At 43.3% G+C, this 21,966-nt stretch overlaps 1 protein-coding gene across 2 annotated transcripts in view; it reads right to left on the bottom strand.

Annotated features, from left to right (window-relative positions):
- The window catches only part of SH3D21 (SH3 domain containing 21), a 188,467-nt gene that overhangs the window by 94,764 nt on the left and 71,737 nt on the right, over window positions 1-21,966 (bottom strand). For both annotated transcript variants that reach the window (XM_077295856.1, XM_077295855.1), the window contains exons 6-8: window positions 14,448-14,530; window positions 11,953-11,992; window positions 4,447-4,565 (exon numbers count right to left, since the gene is read on the bottom strand). In XM_077295856.1, the coding sequence (XP_077151971.1) occupies window positions 4,447-4,565; window positions 11,953-11,992; window positions 14,448-14,530 (242 nt within the window). The remainder of the gene's footprint in view (window positions 1-4,446; window positions 4,566-11,952; window positions 11,993-14,447; window positions 14,531-21,966) is intronic.

Here is a 21,966-nt window from a genome sequence, read left to right as displayed (position 1 = left end):
GTCAAGTGGAAGGGCTATGGTCAGGAGGATAATTCCTGGGTGGTTGCCTCTGATGTGCATGCGGCCGATTTAGTTCGTGCCTTTCACGCTGCCCATCCTGATCGTCCTGGTGGTCTTGGTGAGGGTTCGGTGACCCCTCCTTAAAGGGGGGGTACTGTTGTGAATTAGACTTTTTTGGCTCCCTCTTGTGGTCACTAGTGGTATGACTCTGAGATTGTCTTTCCCTAGTTTGGCACCCACCTGGGTCATTAGTCCAGGGGTGTTGCTATATGAACTTCCTGAATTCTTAGTCTGGTGCCTGGCATCGTTGTAATCAGTCCTTTCTGTTTGCTCCTGTCTGCTGGTCCTGGTTCATGCAAAATTAAGCTAAGTCCTGCTTCCTTGTTTTTTGGTTATTTGTATTGCTCTTATTTTTTGTCCAGCTTGTACTAAATGTGATTCCTGATTTTGCTGGAAGCTCTAGGGGGCTGGTATTCTCCCCCCGGGCCGTTAGACGGTTTGGGGGTTCTTGAATATCCAGCGTGGATATTTTTGATAGGGTTTTTGCTGACCGTATAAGTCATCTTACTATATTCTGCTATTAGTCAGTGGGCCTCTCTTTGCTAAATACCTAGTTCATTCTTACGTTTGTATTTTCTTCTTACCTCACCGTTATTATTTGTTGGGGGCTTGTATCCAACTTTTGGGGTCTTTTCTCTGGAGGCAAGAAAGGTCTATCTTTTCCCTTCTAGGGTTAGTTAGTTCTCCGGCTGGCGCGAGACGTCTAGAACCAACGTAGGCACGTTCCCCGGCTGCTGCTATTTGTGGTGCTAGGATTAGATATACGGTCAGCCCAGTTACCACTGCCCTATGAGCTGGTTTTTTGTGTTTGCAGACTTGGTATTTATTGCAGAGACCCTCTGCCATTGGGGTCATAACAGACACCCCCGTATGTGGGTAGTCCTCCTCTGGGTCCAGTTCCAGCTCAGTAATCTCCTTGCCGCACCTGCTGAAAAGTAGGGAGTAAGGCGTGTGTCCCGAAGTGTTATGGACTCTGTTGTTATATACCCACACCAGCTCTGGCACAAATTTCACTTGCGATCCTCCTCCAGGGTCCTCAACATTTGAATGAGGGTGCGGTTGAAATGTTCACAGGCCCTGCTGCCCTGAGGGTGGTAAGGAGTTGTCCGTGACATTTCAATCTGGTATAAGCGATGCAGCTCTTCCATCACTTTTCCCAGAAAGCAGGCTCCCTGATCTGAATGTATCCTCTTCGGACAAATGTATACTTGGATTAAATTTTTACAGATGGCATGGGCTGCGGACTTCAGTTTGGTCTTGAGTTGGGGTCACTACCGCAAATTTAGTAAAATGATCAACCATCACCAGACAATGTTCGTATCCTTGGCAGGCTGGTCCAATCGTTACATAGTCGATCATCAGTACATCCATCGGGGCTGAGGTCACTACCATCTGGATAGGGGCTTTCTGTTCTGGGGGCTTGCAGAGCTCACAGCTTCTACACTGCCGGCATACCTCTTCAACCGCCGTTTTCAGCAGGGGATGATAAACTGTTTTTTGCAGCCAGTGCAGGGTTTTCTCGGGACCAAAATGTGCTCCTTTTTCATGGGCCTCCCTTGCTACTTTGTGTACCAGTGTTTCCAGGATCACCACCTGCCAGACAATGGACAAAGCTTTCTGTGGCTGGATTTTCCAGTACAGGAGTCAGTCTTTCAGATATAACCTTTCCCACTGCCGAAGTATTTGCAGGGCCCCGGTGGTCAGGGCTTCTCTCTCGTTCTTGCTGGGCAGTTGTTGTTGGGCCACCCAAAGCCGGATCTGCGCGAGTTCTCCATGTTCTTGTTGGATCCTTACCCATTCATCACAAGGCTGTCTCAGTATACTTTTTGAAACATCCGCCTGCACTTGGTCCTGCGTTGCTGCCAACATCCTGACAGTACCCCGGAAGACAGGAATTTCCTCATCCTCATATTCTTCCTCCCGATTGGGACCAGGCTTTTCATGTGTGACTCTGGACAATGCGTCTGCATGGGTGTTTTCGGCTCCCTGACGGTAAGCGATTTTATATCGATATTTTGCCATCCTTGCTACCCAGCGTTGCTCTAGGGCCCCTAATTTTGCATTCTGAAGATGAGCCAATGGGTTATTGTAAGTACGTACCAGCACTTCGGACCCTGCCAAGTATTCTGCAAATTTCTTTGTCATAGCCCACACCAGTGCCAGTAGCTCCAAATTGAATGAGCTGTAATTGTCGGGATTTTGGGGCCATGGAGGGAGTGACTCACATATGTAATCACCCATTCTTTTCCATCTTGGATTTGTGACAACACCGCTCCTAGTCCTTGAAGGCTGCCATCTGTATGCAGAATGAAGGGATGTGAGAAGTCAGCAGAGGCCAACACTGGTGCTTCCGTCACGGCAGTGTTTAGAGTTTGGAATGCCTGTTCCTGCTGTTCTCCCCACTGTGTCTACCAATTCCTTGTCCCGGACGGGACACCTCTCAACAGTTCCTGCAGTGGATTCACCATGTGTGTGAAAGTCTTCACGAACCGTCGGTAGTAGCCAGTTAGTCCCAAGAAGGTCCTTTCGTCCTTCACTTTCTACAGGGTGGGCCAGTCTCCTACTGCTGCGATCTTCTCTGGAGACAGTCTCACCCCTTCAGCCGAAACCAGATGCCCAAGGTATTCAATCTGGCTACGAAACAGATGGCATTTGGAAGGTTTCAACTTTAGGTCGTGTCCTTGGAGCCGCTCAATACTTGCTGTAATCGTTGCAGATGATCATCAAATGTGCCAGCATAGACGATTATGTCATCCAGATACTGTAGATCAGCGTGGCTTCAAAATTCAGGACCCCAAGACACTTCTCCATAAGCCATTGAAAAGTTCCCAGAGCATTCGCCAGCCCGAACGGCATTCGGTTAAATTCAAAGAGCCCCATTGGTAATATAAAGGCCATCTTCCCTTGGTCGTGCTCTGACATTGGCACCTGCCAGTAGCCACTTGCCAAATCCAGTGTGGAGAAATACTTTGCTTGTCCTAGGGCAGAGGGAGACTCTTCTACATGGGGTAGCAGATATGAGTCTCGAATGGTACAGGCATTTAACTTGCAGTAGTCTATGCAGAATCAGAGGGTTCCATCTTTTTTTCAGACAAGGCAATCGGAGCGGCACACGGGCTCTGGCTTTCCCTGATCACGCCATTCTGCAACATCTGGGAGAGCATCCCTTTCACCTCCTGATATAGTTGTGGAGGAATTTACCCTCTCCCACACAGGGAGAGGGTAAATGGAAGATAGGATAATAAAACTGTGTATGATAAACTTAGGGGCAACAGGTGTATAATAAGGTAGGGGAGAGTTCAAAGATATCAAACTTATCGATCCGGCGTGTATGAGGAGCAGTCTCTGAGATGATATGGAAAGGGTCTTGGATTCCGGTGTCGTCGGTGGTACTGGGATGTCCGGTCGCAGGTCCTGGTTCCAAGGGGAGATCCATTGGAGGAAAAACAGTCCTTTCCTTTAAGTGCCGACACAGCACGGGAGTATGCGGGAGCGTATATGTCAGGCAGCCACACTCTGTCTGCAGCCTAGTCGTCCCATCTGGGAGTGTGCCCTCTATGGTCTGTTCGCAAGATGGGATCAGTCACACTCAGTGGTACTATGGGAGTCAGCATTGTCAGCAATCTCTGGAAGTGTCTCCGCCTGCAGTCTCTGGTAAGCTTCCGTAGGCCACTCTAGCTTGGGCCTACTTTGTCCTGACCATGCAGAACAGGAGGGCTCACACTCAGCCCCTGCACACTACAGCTTCCCTGCAACACTGCACTGTCGCCCTTTTATGTCCTCCGCACCCCCTGGTCTCAAGGTCAAACGTCTGTCCGGAGAACTAACCTCTTCCCCCTGCAACTCGGATGACAGCACCGGTGGTTCAGGACAAGGCATACTGAGGCTGTCTCTCCTCCTTACACTTGTCCACTACTTTATCATTTGATAACCTATCCTTAGGATAGGTCATCAATGTCTGTCTGACTGGGTTCCGACACCAGGCACTGATGCTGATCAGTTGTTGTTGGTTTAGGCAGCAGCGGTCGCTGGCCAGAAATGCTTAATTGCGGAGCTGCTCCATCTTCTGATAGAGGCCGCAGTCCAAACTGCACATCCGCCTACTATTCTAATCAAAAGGAGGCGGATTTGCATTACCCCGCAGCAATCAGAAGACAGAGCAGCACTTCAATTGAGCAATTTTGGCTGGTGCCTGGTGCCACTGGCGCCGATAGCAGCTTTTCTGGGTGGCAGGTGTTGGACCCGACTTATCAGACATTGATGACCTATCCTAGGGATCGATCATCAATGATGAAGTAGTGGACAACCTCTTTAAGTTCACAGCAAATCACAGTTGTTAAGCCCTTGAATAATCCTAATTTAAAGATCATATGAAGCTCAGCGTACCTTACTGACAATTGCCACCACATCTCCCTTCTTCAGGGCTAGCTCATCAGGCAGTGCAGGAACATAATCAAACATAACCCTGGCAAATTCACTGGTAGGAACTGGTCCAGGAGATGAATCTGAAAGAGCAAATTACAAGCATGATTCTATCAATTACAGAAAAGTTATATTGCAATTTAAAAGGATTGATATTACTTAGATGTATGCATGCAGAAAAGAGAAGTTATTTTTAAATATTTATACTGAAATATATTAATAATTCTTGTCATTATTTTTTAATATTATATCTATTTATATTTGATTTTTGCAAACTTTCCTGTATGCTGCCACTTACAATACAAGCACTGCTTTCCAGTATTATCTACATAGGTACTACAACATGTTTTGTGTTTCTGTCTTCCAAAATAAGCAGACTGTTCTCTGTAGTCTAACTAGTTTATTTGTCAACAGATGGTTGTATCGAACCAAAATATATAAAAGTGGTAAAACTACAAGAATACAAATAACAGGTATAAGTATTGAGCTTAGAATATAACATAACTATGACATTTACAATTAACAGTGAAAATATACAGCAAGATAGAGCTTGTACATGTGAACACATTACCTAGTAACAATCACTGACTGATTTAACAACAGTTCTAAATACACAATACACAGAGAGAGTTCCATTACCAGATATACTTTAATCCAGGATAATGGAGTTTTAGTAACAAAATGCAGGATAAAGTTTTACACAACTGTTCTCCTAGACTGCTTCTTACAAAATGCTTGCTTCACCAGGACCTTCTTACCCAAAATGCATTGGTTTTTCCCACAATGCATTTGACAGCTTTAAAGAAAAACAACTTGTAATAGAATTAACTGTCACCAGATGGTGTTATTACTACATTAGACGTCACTAACAGAGTATTACAGCTTATTAAAGTGACAAGAGTAATTCTAACCTTGTCTTTTACCATAATGGGTAGAACACTGTGTATGGCAGCTGCAGTGAATGAGAATCAATTGACAGAGAAATTTAATAGATTATCACAGTCTCCAGCAGGTGATAAAGTATATAGTGTTTAATGCTGCTATCTTGACCAGGTATATTATTTTTGTTTGTGTTGCTATTTTTAAAGTTTGAGACATGACACAAAAGATAAAGAACTTACATTGTGTGAGGCCATAATAATGTTGGAACTGAAGTGCATTTAGGGAAATTTGCAACTCACAATTCTAGAAAAGATAGTGGACTATTCCGACGGGAACCTGAAGGTGGCCATATTGTCTTAGTCACCCAGAATTTTAGATTTAAGAAACCCATTTAAAGAAGATAGGGGCAGAATGCAGGGGCAGAGACTAGCTGCTAGAATATATCCTATATACAACATACACAGAGAAGAGGAAATTCTGCTCTCCTCTTTCCTGTGATTCATAGTCATATGGAAGACATTATATAAGAGTAATAAGCAGTGTAACTGTGAATTCAGTGCTGTGGTGAGAAAAAGGCCTGGCACAGCCTTTAGTAGTAGCTGTATTTTTCTATCTCTCACTCCATCTCTGTTTTCCTATATCTATAGAGACTTCTATGGGCCACTCGCACCTTGTAACCTGATCCCTCAGTGAGCTGAATTTTAGCAGTATTTTAGAATGAGCGATCAATGTAGCAGGCTCAAGAGAGGGAAGGGGATCAAATTTGGAAAAAGAGAGCCATTTTCTTTAATAAGATATATTTCAAAGCTTCTTTTATTCACTTGTACGATTATTGATGTTTGTTGAAAAGACAGTGCCCTGTGAATACAGTGCAGTGATAAGATACCATGATCTTGTGAGATGTCTCCTATACATGAAATAACCACAAACTACTGCTAGAAAGCAAACATCTCTTTTTACATTGATACCCAAACCAATTTCATGATCTAGTATCAATCAAGCAGACATCCATCATGCCAAGATTTCTCTATAAGGTCTCCTAAAGGTGAAGCAGGGTTCATCACTCTTGAATAGGCAAGTTGGAACATATTGGTGACTGCTGCAATTTTAGGGCGGGCAACTTTTACGAGCTATGCTAACAGATTATGCCCCGTTACCATTCCCCATTTTTACAGTACTAAAAAATGCAAGCTACGACAGGTATAATTTACATTTTTTTGGTAAACAGAATTTAGTAGCATATTGATACATGTTTCTACATTTCATGACTGAAGATAAAAGGAATAACTAATTTGGCCTTTACAAAATAAAGGTCTGCTTGTAAAGTGCAAGCAGCTCTATTCATTTTTAACAGATCCTTCAAATGTTCAGTTAAAAAAAAACAAAGTTATAGTTAGTATACAGCAAATAGTAAAACAAATACAAGTTTGTGCTTGGTAACAGGCACACATATGGTATGGTGAGCAAAAAATGTAGCATAAAAGTCCACATATTGGTCAATGTAGTTATCACTGTAAGTTGAGCAAATACCTTCTGAAATTTCTCAAGTTCCTTTTGACGTTGAGTAAAACACACAAACACTGTGCAGTGGAAAACAACTTTACAAGCGTTGTGTGCAATATATTGATTTAATATTTCTGTGAGACCCCAGATGTGAGGTTTGGCTGGTTTGGCCTGGTTCTCAATTAAGACAGCAGTGCAGGGAACACTGGCACAAGTTTCACAATAGCAGCTGTAGTGACCACAACAACTGAGGAGGGGGATTTCCTACCTGGTGCCCTGAAAACCACTTTCCGCAACTGTGTCTACATTTGTAGAACCTACGTCTGAGCCAGAATGGAGAGCTGCTAGAAAAAGCATCTCCTGCTCGTAATCTGCGTGCTGTATATGGCTACGTGCACACATTGCGGAAAGTCTTGCAGATTTTTCCAGACTGATTTTGGTAAATCCACAGGAAATCTGCGCTGCGGAATTACAGCGGATTTACCACTTTTTTTGCGTTTTTTGTACGGATTTCATCTGCAGTTTTACACCTGCGGATTCCTATTATGAAACAGGGATAAATCTGCACAAAGAATTGACATTCTGCGGAATAAATAACGCTACTTTTCCGCACGTTTTTTTCCGCAGCATGTGCACTGCGGATTTTGTTTTCCATAGGTTTACATGGTACTGTAAATGCATGGAAAACTGCTGCGAATCTGCAGCGGCCAATCCGCTGCGGATCTGCAGCAAAATCTGCAGCGTGTGCACATACCCTATTACTGCATTTAACAATCTATGCAGAGGATAAGGGTATGTGCGCACATTGCGGATTTGCCTGTGGATCTGCGGCAGATTTTGCAATGCGGATCCACAGCAGTTTTCCATGCGGTGTACAGTACCATGTAAACCTATGGAAAACAAAATCCGCAGTGCACATGCTGCAGAAAATTCTGCGCAGAAATGCAGCGGTTTATTTTCCGCAGCATGTCAATTCTTTGTGCGGATTCCACAGTGTTTTTCACCTGTTCCTTTATAGGAATCCGCAGGTGTAAAAACGCAGGCAAAATCCGCAGTAAATCCTCAGGGAAAATGCAGGTAATTTTACCTGCGGATTCTGCAGAATCAGCACGGAAAAAGCCGCAATGGAATCCGTAAAGTGGGCACATACCCTAAGTATCCACACTAAGCTATCAAGGTAATTTCGAAGGAGTAGTCTTGTTTTTACATCCCCTTAGAGGTACATAAGGTACAAACGAAAACTTCAATGTTAAAAATTGTATAGCAGAAAATTACTAGCAAACGGATCCCTGAAGAATGGTAGTAACTACTTTCACACTAGCGTCGTGCACTGCACGTCGCAATGCGTTGTTGTGGATAAAAAACGCATCCTGCAAAGTTGCCCGCAGGATGCGTTTCTTCTCCATAGACTTTTATTAGCGACGCATTGCGACGCAGTGCCACACATTGCAACCATCGTGCGACGGTTGTGTCGTGTTTTGGCGCACCGCCGCCACAAAAAAAGTTACATGTAACTTTTTTGTGCATCGAGACCGCCATTTTCGACCACGCATGCGCGGCCAAAACTCCGCCCCCTCCTCCCCGGACCTTGCAATGGAGCAGCAGAAGCATCGTAAGGGTATGTGTCCACGTTCAGGAAACGCTGCGTTTTTGACGCAGCGCTGAGCCGCAGCATCAAAAACGCAGCGTCCAGATGTTACAGCATAGTGGAGGGGATTTAATGAAATCCCGTCTCCACTGTGCATTAAAAAACGCATGCGTTTTTCCCGCAAAAACGCACATGCGGTGCGTTTTTTCAGAACGCAGCATGTTGCTACATTGAGCAAAACACGCAGGAACACCGCAGGTGACCTGCCAGTGACCTCAGGTGCATTTTTGGTCAGGATTTTACCTGCATAAAATCCTGACCAAAGCCTGAAGCAAACCTGAACGTGGACACATACCCTAAGGGTATGTTTCCACGGTCAGGAAACGCTGCTTGTTTGACGCTGCGCAGAGCTGCAGCGTCAAACAAGCAGCGTCCAGATGTTCCAGCATAGTGGAGGGGATTTTATGAAATCCCATCTCCACTATGCGTGGAAACACGCACGCGGCGGCCCTGCGACTACGGACATGCTGCACGTCTTTTCAGATCGCAGCATGTCCGTACACCTTGCGGGGAGGCATCGTCCCCGCAAGGCATATCACAGGGCGCTATGGGAGAGAGCGATCATCCCGGATGTGAAGAGTTAACACATCTGGCATGATCGTGTCCCAGAAAGGGGGCGGGGCTTAGCGCCGAGCGGCTTCGTCGCTGCGGCGATACCGCCGGCCATCCTGACAGTGGAAACATACCCTAAGGGTATGTGTCCACGTTCAGGAAACGCTGCGTTTTTGACGCTGCGTTTTTCCGCAGCGTCAAAAACGCAGCGTCCAGATGTTACAGCATAGTGGAGGGGATTTCATGAAATCCCGACTCCACTATGCGTTAAAAAACGCATGCGTTTTTGCCGCAAAAACGCACATGCGGTGCGTTTTTTCAAAACGCAGCATGTTGCTACAATGAGCAAAACACGCAGGCACACCGCAGGTGACCTGCCAGTGACCTCAGGTGCAGTTTTGGTCAGGATTTTACTTGCATAAAATCCTGACCAAAGCCTGAAGCAAGCCTAAACATGGACACATACCCTCAGACTACTTCCGCTGCCCATGTCGGGCATTTTTTGTATAGTATGCGTCGGTACGTTGGGCCGACGCTAGTGTGAAAGCAGCCTAAGGGTATGTGTCCACGTTCAGGATTGCATCAGGATTTGGTCAGGATTTTACATCAGTTTTTGTAAGCCAAAACCAGGAGTGGAACAATTAGAGGAAAAGTATAATAGAAACATATGCACCACTTCTGCATTTATCACCCACTCCTGGTTTTGGCTTACAAATACTGATGTAAAATCCTGACCAAATCCTGATGCAATCCTGAACGTGGACACATACCCTTAGGGTATGTGTCCACGCTCAGGATGGCCGGCGGTATCGCCGCTCGGCGCTAAGCCCCGCCCCCTTAATGGGACGCGATGGTGCCGGATGTGTACAGTACACATCCGGGATCATCGCACCCCTCGCCATAGGGCCCTGTGATATGCCTTGCGGGGACGCTGCGTCCCCGCAAGGTGTACGGACATGCTGCGATCTGAAAAGACGCGCAGCATGTCCGGAGTCGCAGGGCCGCCGCGTGCGGGTTTCCACGCATAGTGGACACGGGATTTCAACAAATCCTCTCCACTATGCTGGAACATCTGGACGCTGCGTGTTTGACGCTGCAGCGTCAAACAAGCAGCGTTTCCTGACAGTGGACACTCACCCTTAGTCAAAATGTTATAAAAGCAAGGAATTTTTCAATTCCGTGCATTTCATACTGTGTGCCAGTCCTGAACCAAAAGCCCACCAATCCCCCTCTTTGGGCTGTCTGTGTTTCTCTATGCAGTCATGATGAAGCTTTGTTTCTGCTTTAAAGTATAACAGTTGTTTCAATTTGTATTCCATAAATCAGTAGGACACATGAAAAAAAGCAACTTTGCAATATATGTTATCAGAGAAATCTTCTTTCTCTGCCAGAACTGATCAGCCGATATCAAAACTCTCAATTCTGAGGAAAAATCTGTGTTCAGGGAAGATAGATTTTCCCATTAGTGAGATGGGAAATGGCAGCTGCTACTGATAAGATACTATCTAGATAGAAAGGAGAGAAGGCATCTAGCTCATCCCGCCTACAGAGAATTGTGTGTGTAATATTGATTTATGGAATAACATTTAAAACATTGGTTACTCTTTAAGTCTTAAATACTGTTTGCCCATCACGTGTGATGATCAAATGTGCTCGGATAATACGTTATCAGAGCATGGTCGGCGCTCATAGCAAGTGAGAAATTCTGCTACATACAGGCAATCTGATCATCGCCTGTATGTAGCAGAGCCGATCGGATTATGGCAGCTTCTAGTCTCCCATGGAGACCATTGAAGCATGCCAAAAGTTAAAAAAATGTTTTTAAAAATATTTAAAAAATAAAAATATATAAACGTTCAAATCATCCCCCTTTCACCCTATTCAAACTAAAAGGAAAAAAAAAATCAAACATACACATAGTTGGTATCGATGCATTCAGAATCACCCGATCTGTCAATATTAAAAAAAATTAACCCGATCGCTAAACGAAGTAATGAGAAAAAAGTCAAAAAGCCAGAATTACGTTTTTTGGTTGCCGTAACATTGCATTAAAATGCAATAATGGGCAATCAAAAGATCGTATCTGCACCAAAATGGCATCATTAATAAAAACGTCAGCTCAGCATGCAAAAAATAAGCCCTCACCTGGCCACAGATCACGAAAAATGGAGACGCTATGGGTATCGGAAGATGGTGTAATTTTCTTTTCTTTTTTAACAAACTTTGGATTTTTTTCATCACTGTCCCCGATGGAGCTCAAAATCTAAATTTCTTATCGGTATGTCTTTGGAATGTGGGAGGAATCCCACACAAACACAGGGAGAACATACAAACTCCTTACAGATGTTGTCCTCGGTGGGACTTGAACCCAGGACTCCAGCGCTGCAGTGCTAACCACTGAGCCACCGTGCTGCCCACTTAGATAAAAAAAAAAGAACTTAGACATGTTTGGTTTGGTGCCTATGAACTGGTAATGACCTGGAGAATCATAATGGCAGGTCAGTTTTAGCATTTAGTGAACCTAGCAAAAAAGCCAAGCAAAAAACAATTGTGGACTTGCACTTTTTTTGCAATTTCATCACACTTGGAATTTTTTTCCCATTTTCCAGTACACGATATGTTAAAACCAATGGTGTTGTTCAAAAGTCCCACAAAAAACAAGCCCTCACATGGCCATATTGACCAAAAAATAAAAAAGTTATGGCTCTGGGAAGAAGGGGAGCAAAAAATGAAAACGTAAAAACAAAAATACCTCCAGGGGTTAAAAAAATATGTAGAAAAGGACGTTTTTCTGGGCATAAGAGGCAATGTTCATCAAATGTTTTCATTAATTCCCATGTATTCATTGCATTTGCCGTTAAAAACTGTTTAATAAAATGTTTTACCTTTAGTATTGTTCACTGCAGCCTTTTCATTCTGTTTCACCTAAAAAGAGAAACATAGGGAGAGATAAATTGGTGGAAATTAGAAATAGAAGCTAAATACAACCTATATTTCACTGGTATGATATATGTTATAGACTAGAATTTAGCTAATACTTCGGAGTCTTTCACAGTTAGTAAGATATTTATTATAAAAAAGTCTACCATAAATGAAAGATGAGACACAGCAGTAATTCAGGAACACAATCTTGTCTAACAACGATGTCTTTGTCAGGTGAATTCTGCCAGGAACCTGACAGAAAAAAGCTCTAAAAAATTTTAAAATAATGAGCATATGCACAGCAATGTCCAAATGTAATTGCTGTGCACATGTTCTGTCTTTTGTCACTTCTCTTAATTGGTTCAGGCTTCTAAAGCCATGAAGTGGTTAAAAAAAGTGAACGGAATAGTGAAGAGTGAACGTGATCAGATAAGGTGTTAGGGTACTGTCACACAGTACCATTTTGATCGCTACGACGGCACGATCCGTGACGTCGCAGCGATCGTATGATTATCGCTCCAGCGTCGTAGACTGCGGTCACACGTTGCAATCACGGCGCTGGAGCGATGCCGAAGTCCCCGGTAACCAGGGTAAACATCGGGTAACTAAGCGCAGGGCCGCGCTTAGTAATCCGATGTTTACCGTGGTTACCAGCGTAAACGTAAAAAAAACAAACAGTACATACTTACATTCCGGTGTCTGTCCCCGGCGTTCTGCTTCTCTCCACTGTGTAAGCGCCATAGCCGGAAAGCACAGCGGTGACGTCAGACGTCACCGCTGTGCTCGCTTTCCGGCCGGCAGACGCTCACACAGTGGAGAGAAGCTGAGACGCTGGAGGACAGACACCGGAATGTAAGTATGTACTGTTTGTTTTTTTACGTTTACGCTGGTAACCACGGTAAACATCGGGTTACTAAGCGCGGCCCTGCGCTTAGTTACCCGATGTTTACCCTGGTTACAAGCGCGAACACATCGCTGGATCGCTGTCACACACAACGATCCAGCGATGTCAGCGGGTGATCAAGCGACGAAAGAAAGTTCCACACGATCTGCTACGACGTACGATTCTCAGCAGGATCCCTGATCGCTGCTGCGTGTCAGACACTGCGATATCGTAACGATATCGCTAGAACGTCACGAATCGTACCGTCGTAGCGATCAAAATGGTACTGTGTGACAGTACCCTTAGTGAAGCATGCTCGTGTGCTAATGGAATGTCTTCGGTGAGCTCAAAAATATGTTCAACAGCCGCAACACATGCATGGATTGCCTAATAAACAAGTGTGACAAAGTCACTAGCAAGGTATTGGAGATGAGATACGTTTCCCTGAGGCTATTAGCTTCAGTGATGTGAAACCCAGAAATGTTTTGCTCCAGTACACTAATTGTTGAGAGGGGTTTAGCAGCCATTTTAACAGGGCTAGGTTTTTGAGAACAACCATAGAGCAGGTGGGAGGTTGTTCTCCATATTTCCACCCCAGGGTGTGGTTTGGGATGCAAATCGTGAGCCTTCTGAGGCATTCAGTGTTCAGTGGGCCTGCAGAGGCTTACTCCAGGGAGGTGTGTTGGTGCTAAACTGAACCATGTGTTTTTGCTCACGTTGAGTGGGAGGATCCTCGCAGACATATAGACAGTGATATATCAGTTTGTTTTGTTTTCCTGCTTTGCCCAAAGGGCCTTGTTTATTTTTACTTCACCATGGTTTATGCCGCATGTACATAATAAACCAGTAATCGATTTGAAGAGACAGTGTTCCAGTGTCTACCTCCATGTACAGTTGAGTGAGCCGATCTACTACACAGGTAATCCATGCATGTGTTGCAGCTGTTGAACAGCAGAGAGACATGCAGCCACGGGAACTCAAACTTATTTTTCGAGTGCTCCGATTTCACATGGTTAGCACACGAGCATGCTGGGATAACACCTTATCAGAGCACATTCGCTCATCAGTAGGCCTGACCATTCTTCTAGTAGCTTCTGCTTGAAAGCTGCCACTGTTTAATGTGTAGAATGTAAAAAAAAATGCCACTGCAAAAGATGTCCAAAAGACACTTTAGGAAGAACATTGCCGGCATTTTCTTGAAGTGTATTCTGCTTAATAATAATAATCTTTATTTTTATATAGCGCTAACATATTCCGCAGCGCTTTACAGTTTGCACACATTATCATCGCTGTCCCTGATGGGGCTCACAATCTAAATTCCCTATCAGTATGTCTTTGGAATGTGGGAGGAAACCGGAGAACCTGGAGGAAACCCACACAAACACGGGGAGAACATACATACAACCCAGGACTCCAGCGCTGCAAGGCTGCAGTGCTAACCACTGAGCCACCGTGCTACCCCTTGCTTAAAAAATAATACAGGCACACTGACATGTAAAAGATTACGGTACTCTTATTTTGTAATCTGTCTAATACGCAGTGTGCACATTACAATCACAAGCTTCACTATCTTACCGTTTTGTCTCCAGTAGGAGTAAAGTTTATTTCCATCATTTTAGGTCTTTGCTTATTGTTTTTCTTTAGATTGACGGCCTTATCTGCAGAACAAATGAATAAAACACAATAAACCATGCAGTTTCAAACTAAATGTTTGCAAACGTTAACACCTTCAAGGGCCATGGTCTAATTTGGCCTAATTGAACAAACCTCTTTTTACATTTTTTTCATCATCAAGCTTGTCCTTTGGTGGGATGAGTTGTATTTGTTAGGGGCACCGTTTGGGGGTATATGCAACTTAATATCTATATATCTAAATTTTATTAACTCATTAAGGGAAGAAATAGAGAAAAAGCAGCAAGTCATGCAGCTGAAGATTACTTGGTGTCGCTGCTACATCACAGAGTAATACACCAGAATGGGGTCGCATTGTAACCCTGAGGGTACTGTGACTGCGAGAAGCAAGTCCCAAAAATCATACCCAGCTGGTATGGTGATGAGCAGTGACACCTAGCAATCTGTGGTCACCTGACGTGTCGCAGGTAAAGTCACCGTGTAGCCCAAGGCTTAGGAAATACTAAATATATTTATGATTTCAGTAATGTTTTATTACCATTAGATAATAAATACACTGATGAAAAAAATATTGTCTCCTGTTTGCAGTAGTACCATTTTGGGGGGTCAAATGAGCAGAAAAAAATAGTAATACTAGAAAAAAAATTCTAACTCATAATTATTACATTCTATTCTGTAGGTTGATATGATGATTACAATATAAAATGACAATTACAATATTTTAGACAAATACAATTTATTTTTTTTTATCTACAGTACTTTTGCACAAAAAATTCACTTAATTGTTTTGAAGGGTCACTATATTTTGAGAGCTTTTGACTTTTTTTATTTTTCTGTAAACAGAGTCGTTCCCACATTTTTGGTTGGACAAGCTGTAATTTTCATTTGTGCTATTTTTGGGTACAGACTTTTTGAACCTTTTTATTTTTTGAGATGTGGGATGAACAAAAAAGCCCATGAATGCTGGCTTTTCTTTTTTGCTTACCACGTAAGATTAATAATGATATAGTTTTATAATATGGATTGGTAAAATTACTGTGAAACACAATTGATACAGTTTTAGCTACATTTTACTACTTTTGCACAAGAAAATTACTTGTTAAAGAAAATAAAATTTGTATCTGTCTTATTCGTAGCCATATCGGTTTCAATTTTTTTGTGTTTAAAGAACTGTATGAGGGTTTGTTTTTTTTGTAATAACCTATAGTCTTTATTAGTACCATTTTGAGATATATTTGACTTATTAATCACTTTTGCTTTAAATTTTGTAAGTAAGTTTATGTATTCCTTTTCGGGTATTGTTTTTTCTCCCATAATCGTTTTATAGTGCGGGTTGTTATGGACATGGAGAGACCAAATTTGTCTTTTTAATTTTTTTTTGGAAGAGGCATCTTTTACATTTTTCTATTTATCCCCATTGTCACTTGTGGAATTTGTTGTGAATTTGCTGTGAAAGCGAAATCCATACTGAAAATCTGTTTTTTTTTGGCTTTCGGATACATGTTGTCAAATACCCTATAGTAAATGGAGGGGGGTTTCTTATACCCCCATCAAAAGGAAAAAGAAAAGGAAAAGGAACAATCATGTTGGTAGAGAGGTGTGTTGATTGCGGTTGCTGAGATCGCGACCGGGCCCGTGCTAGTGAGGGGCCTGCTGACTCCAGCAGAAACTTCAACTGGATGTGTGTGTTAGGCCACGGGTTTCTCCCTCTGCACAGGATGGATCCAAAGCCTTATCTTCCTCTGCAGTCTCCAATTCAGTTCCGACTGCAGTGGAAGCTGCTCAGCAAAGACGTTGGTCTCGGCATCTTGCTCAGACTCAGTCTGTGAGCATGGTTATTGCTGCCGTCCCAGGTTCTGCTTTAGTAACCAACAATAGACTGCAGTGAGCGATCACTCCTGAGTCCAGGGGCTGACTGGCCCAGGTGGCAAAGAGGCAAATGCCCCCCGGGCCGCTCCCCCAGCAGTTGTTCAGGGCCAGCTGCCTGGTGGTGGCTACAGCCACACAGCAAATTGTGCGCAGCCATGTCTGCTGTACTGTGACGCGGCTGGCAGCAGACACAGCCGCATCACAGTTAGCACACACGTCTGCGCTGGGGCCAGGAGCTTTGCTTGGCTGTCACCTTGATGGCTGCGCAGCTACTGCTCCCTTCATGTTCTCTATACTTCCAGGTTAGGTGTTGGGCATGCGCGATGGCGTCCTCACGCACACGCCGACATGACCCGGATGCTAGAAGCAGAGAGGCACTGCAGGGGAGCGACTGGTGAGGTAAGTATGAAGAACTTTTTTGTTTTCTTTATAAAATAAATTTAATGGTGTGTAACTGCAAGTTATGAAGTGGGGGGTGTAAGGAGGCTGCACATGATGGAATTTGGGGGTTAAAGGAGACTGCACATGATGGAGTGAGGAGGTAAGTGGGGCTGCACATGATGAAGGTTCAGTGGGGCTGTACATGATGGAGTGGGACTGCACATGATGAAGGGGGAGTGGGGCTGCACATGATAGTTTAGTGGATATAGGAGACTGCACATGATGAAGTGGGGAGAGTGGGGCTGTACATGATGGAATGGGGCAGCACATGATGATGTGGGGGTAAGGGGGATTGCGCATGATGAAGGGGGAGTGGGGCTGCACATGAAGTGGGGGTAAGGGGGACTGCACATGATGAAGTGGGGGTAAGGGGGACTGCACATGATGAATTGGGGGTTAAAGGGGACTGCACATGATGAAGTGGGGGGGTAAGGTGATCTGCACATGAAGTGGGGAGTAATGGGGACTGCACATGATAAAGTGGAGTGTAAGATGGACTGCACATGAAGTGGGGGGTAAGGGTGACTGAATATGATGAAGTGGGGGGTAAGGGGACTGCACATGATGAAGTGGGAGAAGGGGACTGCGGGACTGCACATGATGAAATGTGTCTGATGGGGGACTGCTCATGATGAAATGGAAGGGGGATAGGGGGCTGCAAATGATGAAGGGGCACTGCAGATGAAGTGAGGGGGTGATAGGGGACTGCAATGAATGAAGTAAGGGGACTTCAAATTAAAGTGGGGGAACTGCAAAATGATAAATTCAGTGTGAGGGACAGGGGACAGCAATTTAATTGAAGGTGGGGGTGGGGAGAGCAAATGATCAATTGAAGAGGGGGTGGGGAGAGCAAATGATGATCTAGGGGAAGAACAAATAATGAATTTTAAGGGTGGGGGAGTAAATGATGTATTGAATGTGGGGTAGAGCAGTTGATAATGAATAGAGGGTGAGAGAGAAAGACATGACAATGAATTGGGGCGGGAGGGGCATGTAACTATAATGAATCGGGGTTAGGGTTAAAGTGGTAGGTAGGGTTGAGCGAAACGGGTCGATCATTTTCAAAAGTCGCCGACTTTTGGCTAAGTCGGCGTCTCATGAAACCCGATCCGACCCCTGTGCTTGTCGGCCATGCGGTACGCGACTTTCGCGCCAAAGTCGCGTTTCAATGACGCGAAAAGCGCCATTTCTCAGCCAATGAAGGTGAACGCAGAGTGTGGGCAGCGTGATGACATAGATCCTGGTCCCCACCATCTTAGAGAAGGGCATTGCAGTGATTGGCTTGCTGTCTGCGGCGTCACAGGGGCTATAAAGGGGCGTTCCCGCCGACCGCCATCTTACTGCTGCTGATCTGAGCTTAGGGACAGGTTGCTGCCGCTTCATCAGAAGCAGGGAGAGCGTTAGGCAGGGTCCACTAACCACCAAACCGCTTGTGCTGCAGCGATTTCCACTGTCCAACACCACCTTCGGTGTGCAGGGACTGTGGAAGCTATTTTTTTTTTTTTTTCCCCTCAGCGCTGTAGCTCATTGGGCTGCCCTAGAAGGCTCCGTGATAGCTGTATTGCTGTGTGTACGCCACTGTGGAAACCAACTGCTTTTTTCAAAGCACATATCCTCTTGTTCCTTCCTTTCTGCACAGCTATCTTTTCTGTTTGTCCACACTTTTTATTTAATTTGTGCATCAGTCCACTCCTATTGCTGCCTGCCATACCTGGCTTACATTACTGCAGGGAGATAGTAATTGTAGGACAGTTTTTTTTTTTTTTTTGTTTTTTTTTTGTGGGAGATTAAGATTGGCATTTCTGCTACAGTGCCATCCCTGTGTGTGCCATCTCTCACTGAGTGGGCCATAGAAAGCCTATTTATTTTTTCCGTGATTTGTGTTCTAAAATCTACCTCAACACAAAAACACTACATCAATCAGTGGGAGAAAAATATTGGCCTCAGTCAGGGCTTGTGTGCCACTGCTGTGTGTGCTATCTCTCATTCAGTGGGCTATAGCAAGCCTATTTTTTTTATTTATTTTTTTTTTAATATTATTTGGTTTCTAATTCTCCCTGAAAAAAAAAAAAAAAACCTAAAAAAACAGTGGGAGAATAATATTGCCCTTTCAGCTTGTGTGCCAGTCTTGACTCCTGGGTGTGCCACCTCTCTCCCTCTCATTCAGTGGGCCATAGAAAGCCTATTTATTTTTTTTTTTTAATATTATTGGGTTTCTAAAGTCTCCCTGAAAAAACAAAAAATACATAAAAAAACAGTGGGAGAGTAATATTGCCCTTTCAGCTTGTGTGCCAGTCTTGACTCCTGGGTGTGCCACCTCTCTCCCTCTCATTCAGTGGGCCATAGAAAGCCTATTTATTTTTTTTTTTAAATATTATTGGGTTTCTAAAGTCTCCCTGAAAAAACAAAAAATACATAAAAAAACAGTGGGAGAGTAATATTGCCCTTTCAGCTTGTGTGCCAGTCTTGACTCCTGGGTGTGCCACCTCTCTCCCTTTCATTCAGTGGGCCATAGAAAGCCTATTTATTTTTTTTTTTTAATATTATTTGGTTTCTAATTCTCCCTGAAAAAAAAAAAAAAAACCTAAAAAAACAGTGGGAGAATAATATTGCCCTTTCAGCTTGTGTGCCAGTCTTGACTCCTGGGTGTGCCACCTCTCTCCCTCTCATTCAGTGGGCCATAGAAAGCCTATTTATTTTTTTTTTTAAATATTATTGGGTTTCTAAAGTCTCCCTGAAAAAACAAAAAATACATAAAAAAACAGTGGGAGAGTAATATTGCCCTTTCAGCTTGTGTGCCAGTCTTGACTCCTGGGTGTGCCACCTCTCTCCCTTTCATTCAGTGGGCCATAGAAAGCCTATTTATTTTTTCCGTGATTTGTGTTCTAAAATCTACCTCAACACAAAAACACTACATCAATCAGTGGGAGAAAAATATTGGCCTCAGTCAGGGCTTGTGTGCCACTGCTGTGTGTGCTATCTCTCATTCAGTGGGCTATAGCAAGCCTATTTTTTTTTTTTTTTTTTTTTTTTTTTAATATTATTTGGTTTCTAAAGTCTCCCTGAAAAAAAAAAAAAACCTAAAAAAACAGTGGGAGAGTAATATTGCCCTTTCAGCTTGTGTGCCAGTCTTGACTCCTGGGTGTGCCACCTCTCTCCCTCTCATTCAGTGGGCCATAGAAAGCCTATTTATTTTTTTTTTTAAATATTATTGGGTTTCTAAAGTCTCCCTGAAAAAACAAAAAATACATAAAAAAACAGTGGGAGAGTAATATTGCCCTTTCAGCTTGTGTGCCAGTCTTGACTCCTGGGTGTGCCACCTCTCTCCCTTTCATTCAGTGGGCCATAGAAAGCCTATTTATTTTTTCCGTGATTTGTGTTCTAAAATCTACCTCAACACAAAAACACTACATCAATCAGTGGGAGAAAAATATTGGCCTCAGTCAGGGCTTGTGTGCCACTGCTGTGTGTGCTATCTCTCATTCAGTGGGCTATAGCAAGCCTATTTTTTTTTTTTTTAATATTATTTGGTTTCTAAAGTCTCCCTGAAAAAAAAAAAAAACCTAAAAAAACAGTGGGAGAGTAATATTGCCCTTTCAGCTTGTGTGCCAGTCTTGACTCCTGGGTGTGCCACCTCTCTCCCTCTCATTCAGTGGGCCATAGAAAGCCTATTTATTTTTTTTTTTAAATATTATTGGGTTTCTAAAGTCTCCCTGAAAAAACAAAAAATACATAAAAAAACAGTGGGAGAGTAATATTGCCCTTTCAGCTTGTGTGCCAGTCTTGACTCCTGGGTGTGCCACCTCTCTCCCTTTCATTCAGTGGGCCATAGAAAGCCTATTTATTTTTTCCGTGATTTGTGTTCTAAAATCTACCTCAACACAAAAACACTACATCAATCAGTGGGAGAAAAATATTGGCCTCAGTCAGGGCTTGTGTGCCACTGCTGTGTGTGCTATCTCTCATTCAGTGGGCTATAGCAAGCCTATTTTTTTTTTTTTTTTTTTTTTTAATATTATTTGGTTTCTAAAGTCTCCCTGAAAAAAAAAAAAAAACCTAAAAAAACAGTGGGAGAGTAATATTGCCCTTTCAGCTTGTGTGCCAGTCTTGACTCCTGGGTGTGCCACCTCTCTCCCTCTCATTCAGTGGGCCATAGAAAGCCTATTTATTTTTTTTTTTAAATATTATTGGGTTTCTAAAGTCTCCCTGAAAAAACAAAAAATACATAAAAAAACAGTGGGAGAGTAATATTGCCCTTTCAGCTTGTGTGCCAGTCTTGACTCCTGGGTGTGCCACCTCTCTCCCTTTCATTCAGTGGGCCATAGAAAGCCTATTTATTTTTTTTTTTTAATATTATTGGGTTTCTAATTCTCCCTGAAAAAAAAAAAAAAAACCTAAAAAAACAGTGGGAGAGTAATATTGCCCTTTCAGCTTGTGTGCCAGTCTTGACTCCTGGGTGTGCCACCTCTGTCCCTCTCATTCAGTGGGCCATAGAAAGCCTTGTTTTTTTTTTTTTTTTTAATATTATTTGGTTTCTAAAGTCTCCCTGAAAATAAAAAAAAAATACATAAAAAAACAGTGGGAGAGTAATATTGCCATTTCAGCTTGTGTGCCAGTCTTGACTCCTGGGTGTGCCACCTCTGTCCCTCTCATTCAGTGGGCCATAGAAAGCCTTGTTTTTTTGTTTTTTTTTTAATATTATTTGGTTTCTAAAGTCTCCCTGAAAATAAAAAAAAAAAAAACATAAAAAAACAGTGGGAGAGTAATATTGCCCTTTCAGCTTGTGTGCCAGTCTTGACTCCTGGGTGTGCCACCTCTGTCCCTCTCATTCAGTGGGCCATAGAAAGCCTTGTTTTTTTTTTTTTTTTTAATATTATTTGGTTTCTAAAGTCTCCCTGAAAATAAAAAAAAAATACATAAAAAAACAGTGGGAGAGTAATATTGCCATTTCAGCTTGTGTGCCAGTCTTGACTCCTGGGTGTGCCACCTCTGTCCCTCTCATTCAGTGGGCCATAGAAAGCCTTGTTTTTTTGTTTTTTTTTTAATATTATTTGGTTTCTAAAGTCTCCCTGAAAATAAAAAAAAAATACATAAAAAAACAGTGGGAGAGTAATATTGCCATTTCAGCTTGTGTGCCAGTCTTGACTCCTGG

This window comes from Ranitomeya variabilis, chromosome 3 (assembly GCF_051348905.1).
Source record: "Ranitomeya variabilis isolate aRanVar5 chromosome 3, aRanVar5.hap1, whole genome shotgun sequence".
In the NCBI taxonomy this organism is placed as follows: Eukaryota; Metazoa; Chordata; class Amphibia; order Anura; family Dendrobatidae; genus Ranitomeya; species Ranitomeya variabilis.
This window is presented reverse-complemented; position numbering and strand designations above follow the sequence as displayed.